This window comes from Pongo abelii, chromosome 15 (genome assembly GCF_028885655.2).
Source record: "Pongo abelii isolate AG06213 chromosome 15, NHGRI_mPonAbe1-v2.0_pri, whole genome shotgun sequence".
Taxonomy (NCBI): Eukaryota; Metazoa; Chordata; class Mammalia; order Primates; family Hominidae; genus Pongo; species Pongo abelii.
In genome coordinates this window covers 81,038,375-81,060,025 of record NC_072000.2, presented here as the reverse complement: position 1 = coordinate 81,060,025, position 21,651 = coordinate 81,038,375, and the positions used below count along the sequence as shown (strand labels likewise).

Genomic DNA, 21,651 nt, shown 5'->3' with positions numbered 1-21,651 from the left:
TCTCTGTCTCAGTCACAATCACCTGAGTTTTATTTGTATTGTATATTGAGAGTCCATTAAAATTTGAAGAATGGCGTCAATAGATTTGAAATCCACTATGCTGCCACATGCCATAGGGGAGATGGGGACACACCATAGTTTCTAGTCCCACAGACTCTTCCAGGTTTAGGGGTCAGAAAACACCTGGGCTGCAATTACTCTAGAAATGTCTTTAACCTCAGGTGACTGTTAAGCACACTCATCTGAGTGATTCTCCAGAGATTCATGGATTTATCAAAAATGAGAGAGTGTCAGCTTGCATATATGGAGCATCTATTAGCTGCTAGGTACTGGGGATGTAGTGGTGAGCAGGCCAAGATTGTCTCTGGCCTTGTGGAGCTAACCATGTCATCTGAAGAATGTCCATAGAATGCTGCTCAATTCCCCACAGAGAGGGATGGGTGTCAGGGAAGATGGAAAAAGGAACTTCAGGCATAATATTACTGAGTCAGGAGTGGAGATGGCGGCACCTCTGCATTACTCGTACTTGCCATGGAATGCTTTTCCCAATCCCTTTGCAGAAATTCTGTGGCGAGAATGGGAGGATTTCTCCACCCAGCCAGATGCTCAGGGCCTGAAGGCAGGAGATGGCCCTCAGTTCCAGTTCACTCTGATGTCTTATAACATCCTGGCTCAGGACCTGATGCAGCAGAGCTCAGAGCTCTATCTGCATTGCCATCCGGACATCCTCAATTGGAGCTATCGCTTCGTGAACCTCATGCAGGAATTCCAGCACTGGGACCCCGATGTGAGTGAAGAGGGGGATTTGCCATCTTGCATTGTTGCTGGACCTGGGCTGTTTCCCAGTGCTCTTAGAAGATGAGTTCAACCCATAGTTGTTCAAATGATTGGAGTCCTGTCTAGGGCTGGAGCTTGCCTGCCTGGTGTCAGTGAGTTGTTGGCAGATGCTGAGAAGAATCTCCCTAGGTGTGCACTTTCCAGCACCTTTATGCAGGAAGGGAGGCTTGAGGGATTCAAGGAGCAGGAAAACCCAGTGCACATGTCCAATCTCTTCAGCTTAAGTCTGGGCCTGTTCTTGCTGTTGGTGACTCTGGGAAGTTTCAATGTGACCCAGCAGCTTCCCACTTGGCCTCAGGACCTGCTCCTAGAGGGTGGGAGTCACATTCCAGCACTCTGGAGTGATTGGGTTTCTTGTCAATTTCCCAGATCCTGTGTCTCCAGGAAGTCCAGGAAGATCATTACTGGGAGCAGCTGGAACCCTCTCTGCGAATGATGGGTAATGCAGCTCCCTGGGATGCTTGCCAGCTTTTCTTTCCACAGCCTTGTCTACTCTCTCCTGAAGACCCCGTCCTTTCCTTTTGTCTTAGTAAACCCTCAGTTTCACCTGTGAGCTAGCTCCTTCCATGTGTGCCTGAGAAGGTAGAATTCTGCACTTTTAAAGCAATTCTGACATACATTGCTGTTTGATCCTTGAAGTAACCAATGTGGTGAGACTGTTATTATTCCCATTTTACAGATGAGGGAACTGAAGTTCTGAAAATGCATGTGACTTCCTCAGAATCACAAAGCTACAAAGCTAGTAGATGTGGAGCTAGGAATCCAGCTTGTCTGACTCTAGATTCTGTGCTCTTTTCTATTATGTTACATTGCTTCATACCCTTCCCTCCTTGCCCTTCCAGCCCCTCAGTCACCTGGTTACAATGTAAGGGGGAACCTGCTGAACCAAGGAAGTGGCAAAGGCTCCTTTATTGAGTAGCAGGAACAATGCCTCAGGGGCATACACTGGGACTGCTTGTGCTGGTTGGAAGGGATTCAGGCTTTAAGGACTCTGACCCATCTCTTTGGTGGGATTTTCCTTGCAGGCTTTACCTGTTTCTACAAGAGGAGGACTGGGTGTAAAACCGATGGCTGTGCTGTCTGCTACAAGCCTACCAGATTCCGTCTGCTCTGTGCCAGCCCTGTGGAGTACTTCCGGCCTGGCTTGGAGCTACTTAATCGGGATAATGTGGGCTTAGTGTTGCTACTGCAGCCACTCATCCCAGAAGGCCTGGGGCAAGTCTCGGTGGCCCCGCTGTGTGTGGCAAATACCCATATCCTTTACAACCCACGCCGGGGTGATGTCAAGCTGGCCCAGATGGCCATTCTCCTGGCGGAAGTGGACAAGGTGGCCAGACTGTCAGATGGCAGCCACTGCCCCATCATCTTGTGCGGGGACCTAAATTCTGTCCCTGATTCACCTCTCTACAACTTCATCAGGGATGGAGAGCTCCAGTACCATGGGATGCCAGCCTGGAAGGTGAAATGGGAGAGGCCACGGTGTGGGTGGGAACATGGTCTAAGAGAGATTCAGGCATTAGCATCAGTGCTTCTTCTGTGGCAGGGACCTCAGTACACCTGCTCTGGCCTGTTCCTCCTTTTTCTTGTTATGTTGAATAGCTTGTACCCAAGCCTGGAAGTTAAGAATTCTTGAGTACTTTGGCATATTGGAATTTTTTTCAGTTTTTATCATTAATATTTTTAATTGACAAGTAATACGTAAGTACATACTTGGAGGAACTTAAACATTATACAGTAAGGCACAGGCCTGTTTTATTACCCACATTCCCTATTCTATTCTCTTAGAGTCACATAATGACCGTTCCAAGTTTGGTGGTAGTCTTTTAGCTTGTTTTCTTTGCATTTACAGTGATATCTATGTTCCTATGATATTGTAATCAGTGTTTACATTTGTTAAGCACTTAACTGTGTGCCATGTGCTATTTTAAGCACTTTATACTCATTAACTAATTAGTTTTCACAATTTCCATCATGGCTTCCATTTTATAAATGAGGAAACTAAAGCTCAGAAAAGTGAAGTAATTTGCCCTAGGTTATGTGGGTAGTTAATGGTGGAGCCAGGATTTGTAACCAGGTGGTCTGGCTGCAGAGCTCTTACCCTCAAATGCTGTGCTGTCATTGCTTATAACAGCCAATATGTAATCTACCATGTCTGTTTTATAAACATGATACACTACTGTATGTTTCATTTATAGCTTGTTTTTTTTCACTCAGCAATTTGCATATGGATCTTATTCCTTCTAACTGTTGAGTGTTGATGACAAACACCTCATAGTTTTATCAGCTTGTGCTGATTTCTTTATGTCACTTAATCTCCTTGTTCCTCTATTTTGCCCCTACTGTTTCAATTTATTGACTAACTTTTGGCAAGGCACAATGGTGGAAGGACACAAAACGATTGAATTACTGTTGTGCACATGGGATTTTATGTAAATGAGCCAGATGTGTGCAGAGAAAGGCATGATCTTGCCCTAAAGGAGCTGTAATCAAGGAACTCAGGGAACGAGGAAAAGAATTTACTGACTGCCTGCCACATGACAGGCACTGTTAGGCATAGTGAATGAGAGCACTTGCTTTGAAGCCAGACAGTCCTGAGTTCAGATCCATGCTCTGCCACCTTGAGCAAATTACTTAACTTTCTTGAACCCCATTTGCCTCATCTATACAGTGGGGGATATAATGGGACCTGCCTCAGAGGTGTTTTTTTGGGTAGATTAAATAAAATAATGCGTGTAAAGTGTTTTCCAGTATCTGGCTCAAAGTCAGTAACTGGTAGTGATTATTAAGATTCTTGATTGTACGTGGTATTATTATCCCATTTTATTTATTTATTTATTTTTTGAGACCGAGTCTCGCTCTGTTACCCAGGCTGGAGTGCAATGGCACGATCTCGGCTCACTGCAACCTCTGCCTCCTGGGTTCATGCGATTCTCCTGCCTCAGTCTCCTGAGTAGCTGGGATTACAGGTGTGTGCCACCATGCTTGGCTAATTTTTGTATTTTTAGTAGAGACGGGGTTTCGCCACGTTGGCCAGGCTGGTCTCGAACTTCTGAACTCAGGCGATCCACCTACCTCAGCCTCCCAAAGTGCTAGGATTACAGGCGTGAGCCACTGCGCCTGGCTTATCCCATTTTATAGTAGGAGATATTGAACCCAAGAGAGTTAACTAACTTGCCGAAAGTCACACAGCTATTAAGTGGCCATTGAATTGCAGATCTGTTTTACTTCCGATGACATATTGAAAATTTATGCCCTTATAGGGCAAGGGGATTCTGTCTATCGCTGCTCTATCCCCAGTACCTAGCTAGTGTCTTTTGGCTTTCAAATATTTGTTGTTGTTAAATGGCATAAAGGGACTTTTGCTACACATGTTGGAGATGTGCAGATGACTGATGTTGCCGAATGTTTCCCCTACTACGTTTTGTCCGTTCCCAGGCTGCTCATTGGCTTTGACCGAGGATGGTGACATAGATACGGTAAAGTGCTTTGGTGCTTTCCCATTTGGTTTGACCCTGTGGTTACCCAGTAATAGGTTCAGGATATTAGACCTTGATCCAGAAGATCCAAAGATGAGGATAAACCTTTAACCATTGCAACTTAAAGCCCCTGAGAGTTGATATTCCCTGTAGAGGAGAATCGTATTGATTTTTCGGAGGTAAAATTTAGGGAACCACATGTTCATACTATTCGATTCCCCTTGATTCAGTCTCTTACCCCTCCTCCTGTTTCATGGACATTTCAGTGTTGCCAGTGAAGAAGTAATGGTTTTAATTTGGTCCTTATTTTTAACCTGCCCCTGAGACTGTTATGCTTGCTTATACCATGTACGTAGTGTGTGATTGTATGTGTTTGTATTTGTCCACATATCCCAAAACATGGGCTGTTATTTCCTTTTTCTATCTTGGTTTCCTTATTCCCACCCTTCTTTTTCCTCCCAGGTATCTGGACAGGAAGACTTCTCCCATCAGCTTTACCAGAGGAAGCTGCAGGCCCCACTGTGGCCCAGCTCCCTGGGCATCACTGATTGCTGTCAGTATGTCACCTCCTGTCACCCCAAGAGATCAGGTGAGCACATGTCGCATTCTTGGTTGGCTGTGTCTTCATGCCCATTTTGGGAGAAAGCTGGTGTCTCAATGACAAGAAAAAGTGTAATCCCTCATTTCTCTTAGCAGATTCCTCTGTTTTCTCACTATCTTCCCAATGGCCGTCCAATAAAATGGACAACTTTAAATCATAGCCATTGGAAAATCTCCTTATCTTCTGAATCCTTCCTCTGTGTACCTATGCTGGAAGTTGCTTGGTACTAAGGAGGTCTCAGCATGTGGCTTCATTGTCTTTCTTTCACTATATGTATTTTCCTGGTTTACAGAGAGACGCAAGTATGGCCGAGACTTCCTGCTACGTTTCCGCTTCTGCAGCATCGCTTGTCAGCGACCAGTAGGACTGGTCCTCATGGAAGGAGTGACAGATACTAAGCCAGGTAACGGGAACTAATCCCAGTTTCTTGGTCTTCTTTCTTCCTCATTCCTGATGTTTGTCAGTTATGTGGTTTCCTGCTGTTTTCTAAGTATAATTCTTAGAGATTAGCTTCTGGTAATACGTATATTTAGAAGGAAGGTCAGTTGAGTTCAGTGGCCATTGCATGGATGTGCACTGTGATAAGAGCGCCGGACCAGGAATCAAGACACCTGGGTTGTAACTAGCTTTGAGAGCTTGGGTAAGCCATTTAACCTTTTTAGGCTTAAATTGCTAATGACTAGCATGTGTACAGCATATATAGGGGAGAAGTTACACATGATGGGGCTTTGAAAATCATAAGGTGACGGTGGTTCTGGTTTTAATAAAAGTTGTTCCTACTGAGAAATTTCAGATTGAATGTAGCAGAGTATACTTGACATTCTCCCCTTGTCTCTGAAACCACTTCAAAGCAACAAGGAGAATGGAAAAAAGAAATGTAAACTCCATTGTAGACAAAACTGGGAGATTTGAAGATATCTGACACCAAGAACCACAACACAGAAGGAATGCCTGCAAGAAGCACTGGAGATCGTGCAGGGGTGCTAGAGGAAGTATAGAGAGACTTATCTGTGGGGATATGTGGATCTCAGAAAGAACTAGCTGAGTACTTTTTTCCACATGGAACATAAAACCCAAATCCCTTTTTTTTTTTTTTTTTTTTTTCCCCAACAAGAATAGAAAGCACAGGTCATGATAGGAGAGTCTCTGGACCCGTCTTGATCCTAAGAGGCAGTGAAGGAGGGACTGATCAAGGATCAAGCCATATTTCCATTAAGCAATCTGTTCAAGTGATAGAGAGGGTAGATGAGATACTTGTAGAGCTGCCTATCTCTTTTGGCTTGGGAGAGAGAAAGATTTAAAAGGATGCCTACATAACCCTGTGTCAAAAAGAAAATTCCCATTACTTGAAATACCCAGTCCTTCCCTTATATAAACTTTGTACAAATAGCTGGTGCAGAAAAACCTCAACTAATTCAAAGCTGGTTGTCAAAAAAGGAAAAGCATGGAATCTGTGCTGAAATATTGCAAGAAAAAAGGAACAGAAAAATAAAAGGCAGATAAAGAATGTTTAACTTCAAAGATAAAAATAATTGCCATGGAGCTCATAGAAATTACGATTACTTTCTCATGAATAAAGAAATTATCTTTATTTTTTATTTTTATTTTTATTTTTTTGAGACAGAGTCTCACTCTGTCACCAGGCTGGAGTGCAGTGGCGCCATCTCAGCTCACTACAACCTCCGCCTCCTGGGTTCAAGCAATTCTCTTGCCTCAGCCTCCCGAGTAGCTGGGACTGCAGGCGCATGCCGCCACGCCTGGCTAATTTTTTTTTTTCTTTTTTTGTATTTTAGTAGAGACAGGGGTTTCACTATGTTGCCCAGGCTGGTCTCGAACTCCTGACCTCAGGCAGTCTGCCTGTCTTGGCCTCCCAAAGTGCTAGGATTACAGGCGTGAGCCACTGCGCTGGGCCAAGAAATTGTCTTTATGAAAGAAAGAGCACAAAAATAAAATAGCTGCCTTTATAAAATAAGTTCAGGCATGTGGCAAGACATCAGAAGATGAAATGTAAGCTGCAGAGCTCAGAAAAGAAGTGGAATAAAAAATAAAAACATTACAAAAAGACAAAATTGTATGCAGCACAAGTAGGAATATAACTGTCGAAAACAAGGTAAGAGACAGGCCAGGAAATCCAAACAAAACAAATAAAAAAAACAATGAGAAGTTAAAGGTTAGAAAGGATTAGAGAGAAAATGACAGTAGTGAAAGATAAAGGAGATTTAACATATACGTAATTGGAGTTCCCAAAGAAGAAAGCCTATAATATAACAACACAGAAGAAATATTTAAAGATAATTATCCAAGAAAGATTTTCCCAAAATGAAAAGATGTGAATTTTCAGATCGAGAAGACATGTGTCTCAGTAAAAAATGATACAGGAGCCAAGCACCCTGGCTCACACCTATAGTCCCAGCATTTTGGGAGACCAAGGCAGAAGGATTGTTTGAGACCAGCCTGGGCAACAAAGTGGGACACTGTCTGTACAAAAAAATCAAAAAATTAGCCAGGCATGGTGATGCGTGCCTGTGGTCCTAGCTACACAGGAGGCTGAGGCAAGAGGATTGCTTGAGCCCAGAAGGTCAAGGCTGCAGTGAGCCATGTTCGTACCACTGCACTCCAGCTTGGGTGACAGAGTGAGACTGTGTCTCAAAAAAAAAAAAAAAAAAGAAAAGATGTAGGAGAATTAATACTAAGACATTCTAGTGAGGTTCCTAGAAGTCAAAGATGAAAGAATCTTTTGGGCAGTTGAAAGATTGAGGTACTTTGAAGCCTAACGGTAATGAGGTTGACCTCAGACTTTTTTTTTTTTTTTTTTTGAGACAGAGTCTTGCTTTGTCATCCAGACTGGAGTGCAGTGGTGTGATCATGCCTCACTGCAACGTCTGTCTCCTGGGTTTGAGTAATTCTCCTGCCTCAGCCTCCCCAATAGCTGGGGCTCTGGGCATGCGCCACCAGGCATGGCTAATTTTTTTGTATTTTTAGTAGAGATGGGGGGTTTTACCATGTTGGCCGGGCTGGTCTCAAACTCCTGACCTCAGGAGATCTGCCCACTTCATCCTCCCAAAGTGCTGGGATTACAGATGTGAGCCAGTGTACCTGGAAGACTTCAGACTTCTTAATATTGACATCCAACTCTAGAAGACAGTGGATTAAGGTTTCTAGGAAAGGAGATATAGTTCAAGAATATTATACTCAACTAACAACCTTTCTTCAAGAAACTACTAGAGGAGTAACTGAAGGCAACCAAGCAATGGCTGGGAAAACTATAGTAAAAGGACTGCTGATGAACACTGAATTTATTTTCTTCTTGTAAGAATTTAACTTGAATTGGCATTTTGCACAGAGCAACAAACGTGTCAGGCCCAGTTTATTTTAATTGCAAAGTGAAAGTATTACAGCTATGGCAATAGCAATAGTGATAACAATGATGACCACCCTGTATTGAGTGAACCAGCAGGTAGCAGAAACTGGGCTAAGTAAATTCTGTATCAGTCAGGTTCAGCCAGGGGAGCCGTAGCTCAGTGGTTTAGGATTATAAAAACAGTAACAGGATCTCACTTAGATAATTTCATAGTAAGAATAGGTTATTTAAATCAGTGATGTACTTGAATGAAACATAAAATAAATAGTCACAAAATTAAACCAAGAACCTTTAAAATATATACTGACAATCACTTTGTAGGTAGAAAAGACTCATTCTATAGGGGCAAAATAGCCAGTTCACCAACGGTGCAAAATAACCGTATTTTCAAAATTGAGGTTAGATTTGGGTAAACATACTTATTCTCCACATACTTTGAATGTACCCTTCTATTTGTTCAATGCTCCTACCCAGGGCTGAACAGGCTCTTAATGAATCTCAAATCTAAATTTTTTTTCTTTTTTCATGACAGAGTCTCACTGTTTCACCCAAGCTGGAGTGCAGTGGTACAGTCACGGCTCACTGTGTAGCCTTGATCTCCTAGGCTTGGGTGATCCTCCCACCTCAACCTTCCGAGTAGCTGGGACTATAGGCACATGATACCATGCCCAGCTAATTTTTGTATTTTGTAGAGACTGGGTTTCACCATCTTGCCCAGGCTGGTCCCGAACTCTTGAGCTCAAGCCATCCTCTCGGCTTGACCTCTCAAAGTGCTAGGATTACAGGAGTGAGCCACCATGCTCAGCCAACTATCTTTATTTTAAAAGGGCCATGAATAGGCCGGGCGCGGTGGCTCACGCCTGTAATCCCAGCACTTTGGGAGGCTGAGGCGGCGGATCATGAGGTCAGGAGATCGAGACCATCTTGACTAACACGGTGAAACCCCGTCTCTACTAAAAATACAGAAGATTAGCCAGGTGTGGTGGCAGGCGCCTGTAGTCCCAGCTACTCGGGAGGCTGAGGCAGGAGAATGGCGTGAACCCAGGAGGCAGAGCTTGCAGTGAGCCGAGATTGCGCCACTGCACTGTACTCCAGCCTGGGCGACAGAGCAAGACTGTGTCTCAAAAAAAAAAAAAAAAAAAAAAGGAGGCCATGAATGGAGTACAAGGAGATCTTAGTGTGTGAGTTCATTTTTCTAGAGGCTCTGTTTAGATATGCTAACAATATTTCCAGTTCAATACCAGAATCATCCAACCCAACTGTGCATTTCAAAACATGACAACTTAACTGTGACAGTAGCTTGAATGGGGAGCCTCTGAGTACAAAGGAAGATTAAGTGCTAGGTAGTGATGGTTTGATTTTCCCATAAGCTGACATTGCATTGTACTGGAGCATTCTGTGCCATCCAATGTGTATAATAAAATACATGGTGATTCTTACTATTTCCAACTCCCTTTTTTTTGTTGTTTGTTTTGGTTTTTTTTTTTTGAGACAGAGTCTCCCTGTGTCGCTCAGGCTAGAGTGCTGTGACACAGCCTTGGCTCACTGCAACCTTTGCCCCCGGGTTCAGGCAATTCTCGTGCCTCAGTCTCCCAAGTAGCTGGGATTACAGGCATGTGACACCACGCCCAGCTAGTTTTTGTATTTTTAGTAGAAACGGGGTTTCACCATGTTGGCCAGGCTGGTCTTGAACTCCTGGCCTCAAATGATCTGCCCACCTTGGCCTCCCAAAGTGCTGGGATTACAGGTGTGAACCACCAGGCCCGGCCCCCAACCCCCTTTGTAATGGAATAATTTGTAAAAAGGGTATTTAATTTTTAAGTCTCCCTCATTGTCAACATTTCTATTATGAATGATTTCTTTTTTCCAGTATGGTTCTTAAAGATATTGTCTTAGTCCATTTGGGCTGCTGTAACAAGATACCATAAACTGGATAGCTTTTAAACAATAGAAATTTATTTCTTATGGTTCTAGAGGCCAGGAAGTTGAAGATCAAGGCACTGGCAGAGGCTGGGTACAGTGGTTCATACCTGTAATCCCAGCACTTTGGAAGGCTGAGGTGGAAGGATTACTTGAGGCCAGGAGTTTGAGACCAGCCTGAGCAACATAGCAAAACCCCATCTCTACAGAAAATTCAAAAAGATTAGCTGGGCATGGTGGCATGCGACTGTAGCCTTAGCTACTCAGGAGGCTAAGGTGGGAGGATCACTTGAGCCCAGAAGTTTGAAGTTACAGTGAGCTATGATTGCCGTACTGTACTCCCGCCTGGGCAACAGAGACCCTGTCTTTAAAAAAAAAAAAAAGGCACTGGCAAATTTAGTGTCCGTTGTGGGCCTGCTTCCTGGTTCATGAGCATCATCTTCTCAATGGTAGAAGAGGAAGAGGAAAGGGGACTCTTTGGGGATGTTTTATAAGAGCACTAATCCTATCCATGAGGACTCCACACTCATGACCTAATCACCTCCCAAGGTGCCACCTCATCACCATGGGGGTCAGGATTTCAACATATGAATTTGGTTGTGGGGACACAAACATTTAGACCATAGCAGACATTAAAAGGAATTACTGTGTTTTCTTTCTCATAGACACTGGCACATTACACTGAATCTTGGGGCTTTAGGTCTTTTAACAAGTAAGAGCAAACCATGTGCACAATTTAGCACATTACAGAAAAGGCAATTGCTAATGGGCGATTTTTGTAAACTCCTAGTTAACAAACTGACCGGAAGGTCACACAGTCACACAGCAAAGGCTAAGGCTATCTGGTCAGTTTTCTTTTTTTTTTTCGAGACGGAGTCTCACTCTGTCACCCAGGCTGGAGTGCATTGGCGCGATCTCAGCTCACTGCAGTCTCTGTCTCCTGGGTTCAAGTGATTCTCCTGCCTCAGCCTCCTGAGTAGCTGGGATTACAGGTGCATGCCACCACACCCAGCTAATTTTTTGTAGTCTTAGTAGAGATAGGGTTTCACCATGTTGGCCAGGCTGGTCTTGAATCCTGGCCTCAAGTGATCCTCCGGCTTTGGCCTCCCAAAGTACTAGGATTACAGGTGTGAGTCACTGTGTCTGGCCTATCTGGTCAGTTTTCTAAGCAGAAAAGTTCTTTTTTGCTTGTTTGTTTTTTAACAAGCCTACAGCTAACATCATAAAAGAGCAGGAAAGTCCTAAATCCAGCTTTTCTACTGGCTGTTGTGTGATACAACTGAGGATCCTCTTCCCAAGTACTTGCAGAGGAACTTGCATGTGTGGCTGCCACTATTGCTGAATGGGCCCAGGAAGAGGCTGTAGCTCATGTAGAGGTAGCAGCTCATGTGACCTGGAGCAGGGTAGGTGGTAAGCCTTGAGTCCTGTATAACTGCCAGAGCAGTGCTGTTTGTTCACAGTGCTGCATGGTAAGAATGGTGTCTAGGGAAATCATGTTTAAGATCCTGCAGGTCACTGTAATTTTTTTTTTGTGTGTGTGTGTGGCATATTTTAATGATAAAGGATGTAATTCAAAGATACTAGTGTTAAAAATGTTTATGCTGCAAATAACATTGCATCCACAATCACAAAGTGAAAGCATAGGCTGTAACATGGAGTAATAGACAATAACTAAAGGTTAGAAGGCTTTAATTGATCTTTCTGAGTCTGCAACAGATCAAGTAGATAAAAGATGACTAAGAATATAGAATAACTAAGTAACATGTCGGATGATAAATCTGATTCATATATATCAAACACTGAACATTGACAGCAGAGAGGACATTTTCTTTTTAAGTATTCATAGGAAATTCTTAGGAATTGATCATCTGTTAGATCATAAAGCACATGCAATAAACATATAAGTTAAAAGTGAAAAACTGGGCACAGTGGCTTATGCCTGTAATCCAGAACTTTGGGAGACTGAGGCAAGTGATTCTCTTGGGTCCTGGAGTTCGAAATAAGCCTGTGCAATGTGGCAAAACCCTGTCTCTACACAAAATGGAAAAATAGAAAAATTAGCCTGGCGTAGTGGCATGTGCCTATACTCCCAGCTACCGAGAGGTTAAGGTGAAAGGATGCTTGAGCCTGGAAGGTCAAGGCTACAGTGAGCTGTGATCACACCCCTGCCTGAGTGACAGAGTGAGACCCTATCTCAAAAAAGAAAAAAGAAAAAAAATACTGTGAACTGGACATTTAAAAAACTTTTTGATCAAAGAGGAAAATTTAAACTGAAATTGCGGAATATCTAGAAAATAACAATAATGAAAATACCATTGTTGGTTATAGCTAAAATGGTATTCAAGGAAAAATTCATAGAATTACATAGAATATTTAGAATCATAGAATTATATTAATAGATATGAAGGGATGAAAGTGAGTTAAGCACCCAATTCAAGAAATTAGAAAAAAGAAAGAAACTGAAAGAAAGCAAAAGGAAAGAAGATTCAAATGGAAATAATTTTAAAAACAGAAAAATGGAAGAACTCATAAACTCTTAAGAGTTGGTTGCTTGGGTGAAAAATAGCTGTCGATTAAAGAAGCTCATTAGCTAACCTATGTAAGTGGGAAAAGAGGAGCAGGAACAAGCATCCAGATGCAGTGGAATCAAGAATCACAAGGGGTTTTTTTTGTTGTTGTTTTTGCTCAACTAAGTGCAAAAGAAATGGAAAATTTGGATGGCATATAAATGTAATTTACTAAAACTGATTCCCATGGAGATTGTCTAAATAGACTGATGACCACGGGGTGAAAAATAATAGGAAAAGTTCTCAAAGATACAGTCCCTCAGAAACACCAGGCTCAGATTGATAGGGAATGTCCTCAAACCTTTAAAAAATGTATATTTCCATTATTGTTTAAATTGTTACAAAGCACAGAGAGAGAAAGGGGCCAGGTTATTTTTATGAAACAAGTATAATATTGACACTGACACCTGACAATAAATACACAGAGAAAACTACAGACTCTAATGTTCTCCACCTATGAATATTGATGCAAAAAATTTTAAATAGAAGATCAGGAAACAAAACCTAGCAGCACATTGAAAGAGTAATATACTATAGACCAACTGAAGTTTATTAGAAATATAGGGATAGTTCAATATTGAGATATCTATTAATATAATTTTATATATATGTGAAATCTAAAATATATGAAACCTATGCCATCCTCTGTATAGATGTTGAAGAGACATCTGTTAACATTCAACATCTATTCTAGATTCTTTTAAAACGAACCCTCTTAAATTAAGAAAAAAATGGATAATTTCGTACACCATTGAAATATATTTATTTCAACTCCAAACAGCATCTTGATTAAAGAAAAAAACTAATAGCATTCCTGTTAAAGTTAGGAACAAGACAAGGACAAGACTATCATAATTTAACTGTGTTTGGAGATACCAGCCAACAGAATTATCCAAGAGAATAAACTAAGTAGCATTAAGCATTAAGATAATTCTGGAAGGTAGATAGGTACAAAATTAACGTGGAGAACTTAGTAGTGTTCCTATATAAAAATACATGTTTATTAAAAGATATAATGAAAAAAAACACTGTGTAAGAGCAACAAAAAGAAAAAATATAAATCTAACAGGAAGAATATAAGGCAAATAAAAGGGCATTTCTTTTTTTTTTTTTTTGAGATGGAGTCTCGCTCTGTTGCCCACACTGGAGTGCAGTGGCACGATCTCGGCTCACTGCAACCTCTGCCTCCCATGTTCAAGCGATTCTCCTGCCTCAGCCTCCCAAGTAGCTGGGATTACAGGCACCTGCCACCATGCCTGGTTGATTTTTTTGTATTTTTAGTAGAGACAGGGTTTCACCGTATTAGCCAGGATGGTCTCGATCTCCTGACCTCGTGATGCGCCCGCCCCAGCCTCCCAAAGTGCTGGGATTACAGGCATGAGCCACTGCGCCTGGCCTAAAGGGGTATTTCATTTCATCTAAATTATCAGATATATTGGCGTGAAGTTGTTCGTAACATTCCCATATCCTTTTTTTGAACAGCTTTATTGAGATGAAATTCACATGTCATAAAATCCACCCATTTTAAGTGTGTAATTATTGGCTTTTAGTATATTCAGGGTTGTGTGACCATCACCATGATCTAATTTTAGAACATTTTCATCATCCACAAAAGGAACCTTACACCCATGAGTCACTTTCCATTTACTTCTCCCCTTGTCAAAAATCAATTGACCACAGATGTATGGATTTCTGGACTCTCAGTTCTGTTCCCTTCCTGTCTGTATCTGTCCTTATGCCAGAACCACACTGACTTGGTTACTATAGTTTTGTATATAGTAGTCCGCCTTCTCAGTGATTTTGCCTTCCTTGGTTTCAGTTACCCCTGGTCAACTGAGGTTCAAAAACATTAAGATACTTTGAGGGAGAGAGAGACCACATTCACATACCTTATTACAGTATATTGTTGTAATTGTTCTATTTTATTATTATTGTTAATCTTTTACTGCACATAATTTATAAAGTCAGCTTTATCATAGGTATGTTTAGGAAAAAACAGTATATTTAGGGTTTGGTAGTATCCATTGTTTCAGGCATCTGCTGGGGGTCTCGGTATGTATCCCCCATGGATAAGATAGATTACTGTACTTTTGAAATAAGGACGAGTAAGTCCTCTGACTTTGTTGTTTTTAAGATGATTTTTGTCTCTTCTGGGTCTCTTGCATTCCCGTATGAAATTTAGGATCATCATATCCATGTCTGCAAAAAACAAAAAACAAAAAACAAAAACAACCCAAAAAACCAACCAGTTGGGATTTTGATAGACATCTACAAATCTTTCCTTTCCTTTCCTTTTTCCTCCTTCTTTTTCTTCTCCTCTCCCCTTTCTTCCCTCTTCTTCCTTCCCCTCCCCTCCTCCTCCTCCTCCCCCTCCTCTTTCCTTTTTTCCCCTCTCCCCTCCCCCTTCCCTCCCCTCTCCCCTCCCCTCTCCCCTCCCCTCTCCCCTCCCCTCTCCCCTCCCCTCTCCCCTCCCCTCTCCCCTCCTCTCCCCTCCTCTCACCTCCTCTTCCCTCCTCTCCCCTCTCCTCTTTCCTTTTTTCCCCTCTCCTCTCCCCTCCCCTCTCCCTTCCTCTCTCCTCCTCTCCCCTCTCCTCTTTCCCCTCTTCTCTTTCTCCTCTCTTCTTTCCCGTCTCCCCTTTCCTTTCCTTCTTTCCTTTCTGTGACAGGGACTCAATCTGTTGCCTAGGGAAATATTGCCATTTTAACAATATTGTCTTATGGCCAATGAACATGGGCTAGTTTTCCTTATTTAGATCTTTAATTTCTTTCCAAGTTTTGTAATTTTTAGTGTGCCTACACTATTTGTATTAAAATTTTCCTAATTATTTCATTTTTAATGCTATTGTAGATGGAATTTTCTTTATTTCATATTTGGATTGTTCATTGCTAGTGTATAGAAGTATTTTTGTATATTGATCGTGTACCTGCAATCTTGCTGAACTCATTTATTAGTTCTAATAGTTTCTAAGTGGATTTCTTAGGATTTTCTCTATATAAGATCATGTCATCTTGCAAATAGAAATAGTATTATTTCTACTCCAATCTGGATACCTTTTATTTCTTTTTCTTTCATAATTACTCTGACTAAAACTTTTGGTACAGTGTCAAATAGAAGTAGTGAGAACAGACACCCTTTCCTTGTTCCTGATCTTAGGGGTAAAGCTTTCAGTCTTTCACCATTAAGTATGATAATAGCTGTGAGTTTTTCATAGATTCTCTTTATCAGATTGAGAAAGTTTTCTTCTATTCCTAGTTTTTTGAGTGTTTTTAACTCATGAAAGTGTGTTGGAGTTTGTCAAATGTTTTTCCTCTGTCTGTTTAGATAATCATGTGGCTTTTTTTTAAACTTAAGTATTCTATTGTGACGTATCACATATGATTTTCAGATGTTAAACCACGCTTACATTCCTAGGATAAATCTTATTTGGTCATAGTAGATAATCATTTTATATTTTGCTGGATTTGGTTTGCTGATGTTTTATTGAGGAATTTTGCATCTGTATTCATAAGGGATATTGGTCTATAGTTTTTGTTGTGACATTTTATCTAGTTTTGATGTCAGAGTAATGCCTCATAGAATGAGTTGAGAAGTGTCTCTTTTTTTGGAAGTGTTTGTGAAGGATTTGTATGAATTCCTCTTGAAATGTTTGCTGGAATTCACCAGTGAAGCCATAGAGCCTGGTGTTTTCTTTGTGGGATGTTTTAAAATTACAGACTCAATCTCTTTATTTATTATAGGCCTATTCAGATTTTCACTTTTTTCTTGAGTTATTTTGCATAGTTTGTGTCTTTCTAGGAATTTTTCAATTTTATATAAGTTATCCAATTTGTTGGTATCCAGTTATAGCATTCACTTATAGTTATTTTTTATTTCTAAATGGTTGGTGGTGATGGCCCCTCTTTCATTTCTGATTTTAGTAATTTGAGTATTCTGTTTTCTTGGTCTAGCTAACGGCTTGTCAGTGTTGTTGCTGATCCTTATTATCCTGTTAATGTTAGTAGGATCTGTACTAATGTCCCTTCTTTCTTTCCTGATAGTGGTAATTTGTATCTCCCTTTTTTAACATTCGTGTGTATGATATGTATGTGTGTGAGTGTGTGCTTGTAGATGTATACATATATGTAATATGTATGTATATATACATGTATGCATACATACACAGACACACACCATGGATGGTATGTAATAGAAAGTCTTTGAAGGAATATACCAGGAATTTGGTAACATTGGTGGCTTCTGGAGAGGGGAACTGAGTGGCAGAGGAGGGCAAGTGACAGGGGAACTTCACTGATTTTTGCTACATTTTGATTTTGTACCATGTGACTATATGACTTATTTTTTTTTTTAAATCAAAGAAAAAGGTGAGGAGCCACAGAAGACAATGTCTATGTTAGATGCCCTACATTTGCTTTCTGAGGTTCTTGACTTCGGTTTATAGTCGTCATCTCCTCCTCACTGTTTCTCTCTTCCTTTCTCCTTCTGGATCCTTCTGAAGCAATCCAGTCAAGGATCTGAGAGGGATTTTAGGGTGAAAGGTTCTGACCCTGCTTCACTGTCTATGGATGAGAAAACGTTTTTCTCTCTGGTCCTCTGCAGAGCGACCTGCGGGTTGGGCTGAGTCTGTCCTTGAGGAAGACACATCGGAGCTTGAGCCTGCCTTCTCCAGGTAACCTTCTCCAGTTCTCTTCTGTTTTCAGTCCAGCCTTTGCCTAGGTGTAAGAGAGAGATTCCCATTGGTTGTCCTGAGGTTGACTTGGGGGAGCACTTTTTGATAAGCTCTTTTTCCCCTAATATCTGCTAAGCTTATAGAGGGTTATGTAGGTATGCAGAAGCCAGAGGTGACCCACCCATGTTCCTGCAGATGAAAAGGCTATGTACTCTTTCCTCAGAGGGTAAAGCCTCACAGAAGAGGCCTGGGCCCCAGACAGGGGTACATTGGGGATACTTTACCAGGTAACAAGCAGATAGTGGCAGATAAGGAGTGTCAGGGAGTCTCAATACAAATGTGTGTTTCTAGGCTAATTTTAGCTAAGACTGCCAGCCCCTTCTTAGCATGGGAAGGAATTGGCTGAGATTGAGTCATTTGAGGTCATCCTTTTAAAAAATCTTCATAAAACCCACAGAAAAAGTGATCTAGGGAAAATTTAGTAATTTTTGTTGACTAATATTTCCCCCTTCATCCCTGTAGGACTGTAGGTACCATCCAGCACTGCCTCCACCTGACGTCAGTATATACCCACTTCCTGCCCCAGCGTGGCCGCCCAGAGGTCACTACAATGCCATTGGGTCTTGGAATGACAGTAGATTACATCTTCTTCTCAGCTGAGTCCTATGAGAATGGGAACAGAACTGGTAAGCCTGATGGATCCTGGGTTCCTCCACCCCCAGGTCCCTGGGAACAGCTAATGGTAGGTCAGGCATTTGGTAGCATGTCTTGGGCTGCTGGGATTTAACCAGCAAAGGAGCAGATTTCATACCTCCCTTGCACTGGTCATCCTTATCATTCTCCCCATAGGCCACTTGCCTGCCTTGTCTCTTTTTACCCTTGCAGCATTAAAGAGAGGAGGGTAGGATAGTCACTCCCAATCCCCATTTTAGAGGTAAAAATAGAGATCTAGGAAGTGGTTGAGTTTGTTTAATGACAGCCACTGAATGGGGGACTTGGTTAGGTTAGAGACCTTATTTTCTGTCTCCTCTCCCCATACCAGTGGACACAGTATAGCAGTCTCCCAGCCCCATGCCTGTATTGTGTAAAGAATGTTTCTTTTTGGCCAGGCATGTGTATTACTGTTATGGCCAGGCACGTGTATTACTGGTTCACACCGGTAATCCCAGCACTCCAGGAGGCCGAGATGGGTGGATCACTTGAGGTCAGAAGTGAGACCAGCCTGGCCACATGATGAAACCCCGTCTCTACTAAAAATACAAAAAATTAGCTGGGTGTGGTGACGGTGCCTGTAATCCCAGCTACTTGGGAGGCTGAGGCAGGAGAATCGCTTGAACTCGGGAGGCAGAGGTTACAGTGAGCCGAGATGGCGCCACTGCACTCCAGCCTGGGCAACAAGCGTAAAACTCCGTCTCAAAAAAAAAAAAAAAAAAAAAAAAATTAGCCAGGCATGGTGGCGGGTACCTATAATCCCAGCTACTCAGGAGGCTGAGGCAGGAGAATCGCTTGAACCCGGGGGTCGGAGGTTGCAGTGAGCTGAGATTGCGCCACTGTACTCCAGCCTGGGCAATGGAGTAAGACTCCATCTAAAAAAAAAAAAAAAAAAAAAACAGATTTTATATAGAAAAGCTGGATCTCTAGCTTCTCTTGGAAAATCAAAAGATCTTGTAATGGTGGGCTCTCCAGCTTGTCCCAGTCCCCCGGAACTCACCTGTCTTTATTCTTTGATGATGATATGGAGTATCTGAGAAAATGAGGCCTCCTCAGCCAGATGCTGCAAGAGGAGGTGAGGGGCAGTGGGCAGCCAAGGGGATGCAGCCTGCAGAAGGCGTTCCCAAAGGGCTCTGCCACTGCCTGCCCATGCAGTGTGGCTGCGGCTGCTTTTACCCATTGGCTTCTGCTTTGTGCCCCAGATCACAGGCTGTATCGAGATGGAACTCTCAAGCTCCTGGGTCGTCTCTCCCTTCTCTCTGAAGAGATTCTCTGGGCTGCCAATGGCTTACCCAACCCCTTCTGCTCTTCAGACCACCTCTGCCTGCTAGCCAGCTTCGGGATGGAAGTCACCGCCCCATGACAGGGCTCCCAGGGGAAGAGAGCTTCTCTTCCAGAAGAGCTCACTGGATCAGAGACTGTGGAAAAATCCCATGCATCTAGAAACTTAGATCCAAGAAACTTACATCCCTTCCCTTCCCCCTCCTTGTTCCCTTTTTCCCATGGTTAGATTTTCTCCAGGCTTGGCCGCGTTCTCTGCCTGTGGTCCTTGCCCCACCCCAACCTCTTCCTAATCCTGTGCCACACACTCAGTGGCCCTGGGAGAGGCAGAAGGGGGGTTCCCCCTTCCTTCCATGTATCCAGCGCTCCCCCTTGATTTTTAATTACCAGGGTTGTGGGAGTTCTTGATTTCATTGGTTATTTGCTTTCAGGCCGTTTCTTGGTGTACCTTCTGACCTGACCTTTTCCCTGCCTTCAGGACTTTTGGGCCCAGCTCTCTTGCCAGACATGCACATGTGAGATATGCATATCATGTATGTGTCCTCTTGGGGTGAGACTGTTCTGCACAGCCATGCCTGCCTCTGACCAGTCCACTTTTCATGTTGGGGCTGTAGGCCTAGGGGCAGGTTCAGAGTCTACCCAAGTACCTGTGTATGAGCAGGCAGCAGCAGGGAATGGCCCCATCTCTCCTTTTAGCCTGTTTCATTAGGCATTCATCCTACCAACCAGGGCAGGCCCGGCATCTGGGCTCTGGGAACAAATGGGGCCCACATCCTGGAGTGGCAAATTTTGGGGGATGCACTACCTGTCCCAGCGGGCCCTGTGCCTCCAACCTAGAGCTCCCCACAGACCTGGTGTAATTTCTCAAGGGCCATCCCTTTCCCCAGGCTTCCCTGAGGGAGGCGGAAGTTTGAACCCTTATGTGGGGTTCATTGGGCTAGGGTAGTGGTATGAGGTTTGAAACTATTTAAGGATTAGGAGAAGAAAGAGTCTTCAGGAAACTCTTGTTTCACTGGACTCTGCCGCCTGCAGAACTGGGGCAAGGGTAGGAGTTCCAGTAGGGGAAGGAGCAGGTAGACTCTGCAGCTGCCTCAGCTGGGACTGAAGACCTAAGCTGATTGTCTTTCCTCTCCACTCCTAAGAAGCAATTTTCTGTTCCTCTCCTTCCACCACTTTTTACTTTCTGCTATCTCCTGTCTCCCATTTCCCTTCCATTTCCTTTCTAGAAAACCCTGGTATTTAGCTCAGGCCAAACTGCCTCAGCAGAAAGGTGGCCTTGGACAAAACTGGTCCAAGAATTTGAAGTGGCAGTGCTTGCGGATTGGCTGTGTCCAGCAAGGCCTCAGCTGCTTGTTGCCTCTGCTTTCCCTCCCCTAACAGAAGGGTACCCTGGCTTATTCAGGGGACTCCTTAGTCCACACTGTGTCGCCTGCATGCCTTAATCTTTCATTGCTGGGGTGTGGCCTTGGGAGATCCTGGGCCAGCCCCTCCACACATCTCCCTAAGTCAGAGTGGCTGCTGGCCCTGGTAGATTTGACTTGGTCTTGCCTCAGTCGACCTCCAAAGTGGGACTGAAGACAGTGGTCAAGAGACTTGAGTTCGGGACAGTGAGCCAGGGGTTAAGGTTCTTTCCTTTTTTTGAAAGCCAAAGACCCAGTTTGAATTGTGCTGCTGCATTCATGGTTAGAAGCTTTCCATGCCTAGGTTCTAGGGAATTTATTTTTCTATGTGTATATATTTTTAAACTTTGTTTCCTGGGTACTGGGCATGTGCCTGTCTGAGCCCCAGGTCTGTCTACACCCCACCATTCATTCTGTCTGTCTGTCCCCTGGACACTGCCTAAAAGGGTCTCAAGACAGTGCCCTGTGGGTTCCTAGGACTAGGGCCCATCACTGTTCTCTTCTGCTGGGAAATGCAGCTTTAAAATGGCTAACGACAGCAGAGGGCAGGTGCTTGATAGATTATCTTTTCCTTGCTTTCTTGTTTCTGTTTTGAAAATGAAATGGGGTTTTAAATTGTTATTTAAACTCTTTTTCCAAATAAAGGTTTACCTTTTTTCCCCCATTGTTGGTCATTTTATTAGGATCCTGAAGGGATTAGGTCCTTGAGAGAGGGCCTGAAGAATGAGGTGGGCAGAGGAAGAGACTAAGGAGCTTTTGATCTTGGGGTGGGGTCTCAAGACATGAATCTAGATTGAGAAATGTGTTGTAAGATCTCCCTCTATTAGCTG

General features: G+C 43.0%; 1 protein-coding gene and 1 pseudogene across 6 annotated transcripts in view; both read left to right on the top strand.

Moving 5' to 3' along the window:
* The window catches only part of ANGEL1 (angel homolog 1), a 35,598-nt gene that overhangs the window by 13,011 nt on the left and 936 nt on the right, over positions 1 to 21,651 (top strand). For 5 of the 6 annotated variants that reach the window (XM_054530866.2, XM_054530864.2, XM_054530865.2 and 2 more), the window contains 8 exons: positions 561 to 787; positions 1,207 to 1,276; positions 1,863 to 2,296; positions 4,776 to 4,902; positions 5,207 to 5,317; positions 17,360 to 17,429; positions 17,952 to 18,115; positions 19,343 to 21,485. In XM_054530866.2, coding sequence (XP_054386841.1) covers positions 561 to 787; positions 1,207 to 1,276; positions 1,863 to 2,296; positions 4,776 to 4,902; positions 5,207 to 5,317; positions 17,360 to 17,429; positions 17,952 to 18,115; positions 19,343 to 19,503 — 1,364 coding nt within the window. In that variant the 3' untranslated portion in view covers positions 19,504 to 21,485. Of the gene's footprint in view, positions 1 to 560; positions 788 to 1,206; positions 1,277 to 1,862; positions 2,297 to 4,775; positions 4,903 to 5,206; positions 5,318 to 17,359; positions 17,430 to 17,951; positions 18,116 to 19,342; positions 21,486 to 21,651 lie in introns of those variants that run through there. The other variant, XM_063715651.1, reaches the window with a different exon arrangement.
* On the top strand, positions 20,383 to 21,485 carry LOC112128758 (uncharacterized; annotated as a pseudogene).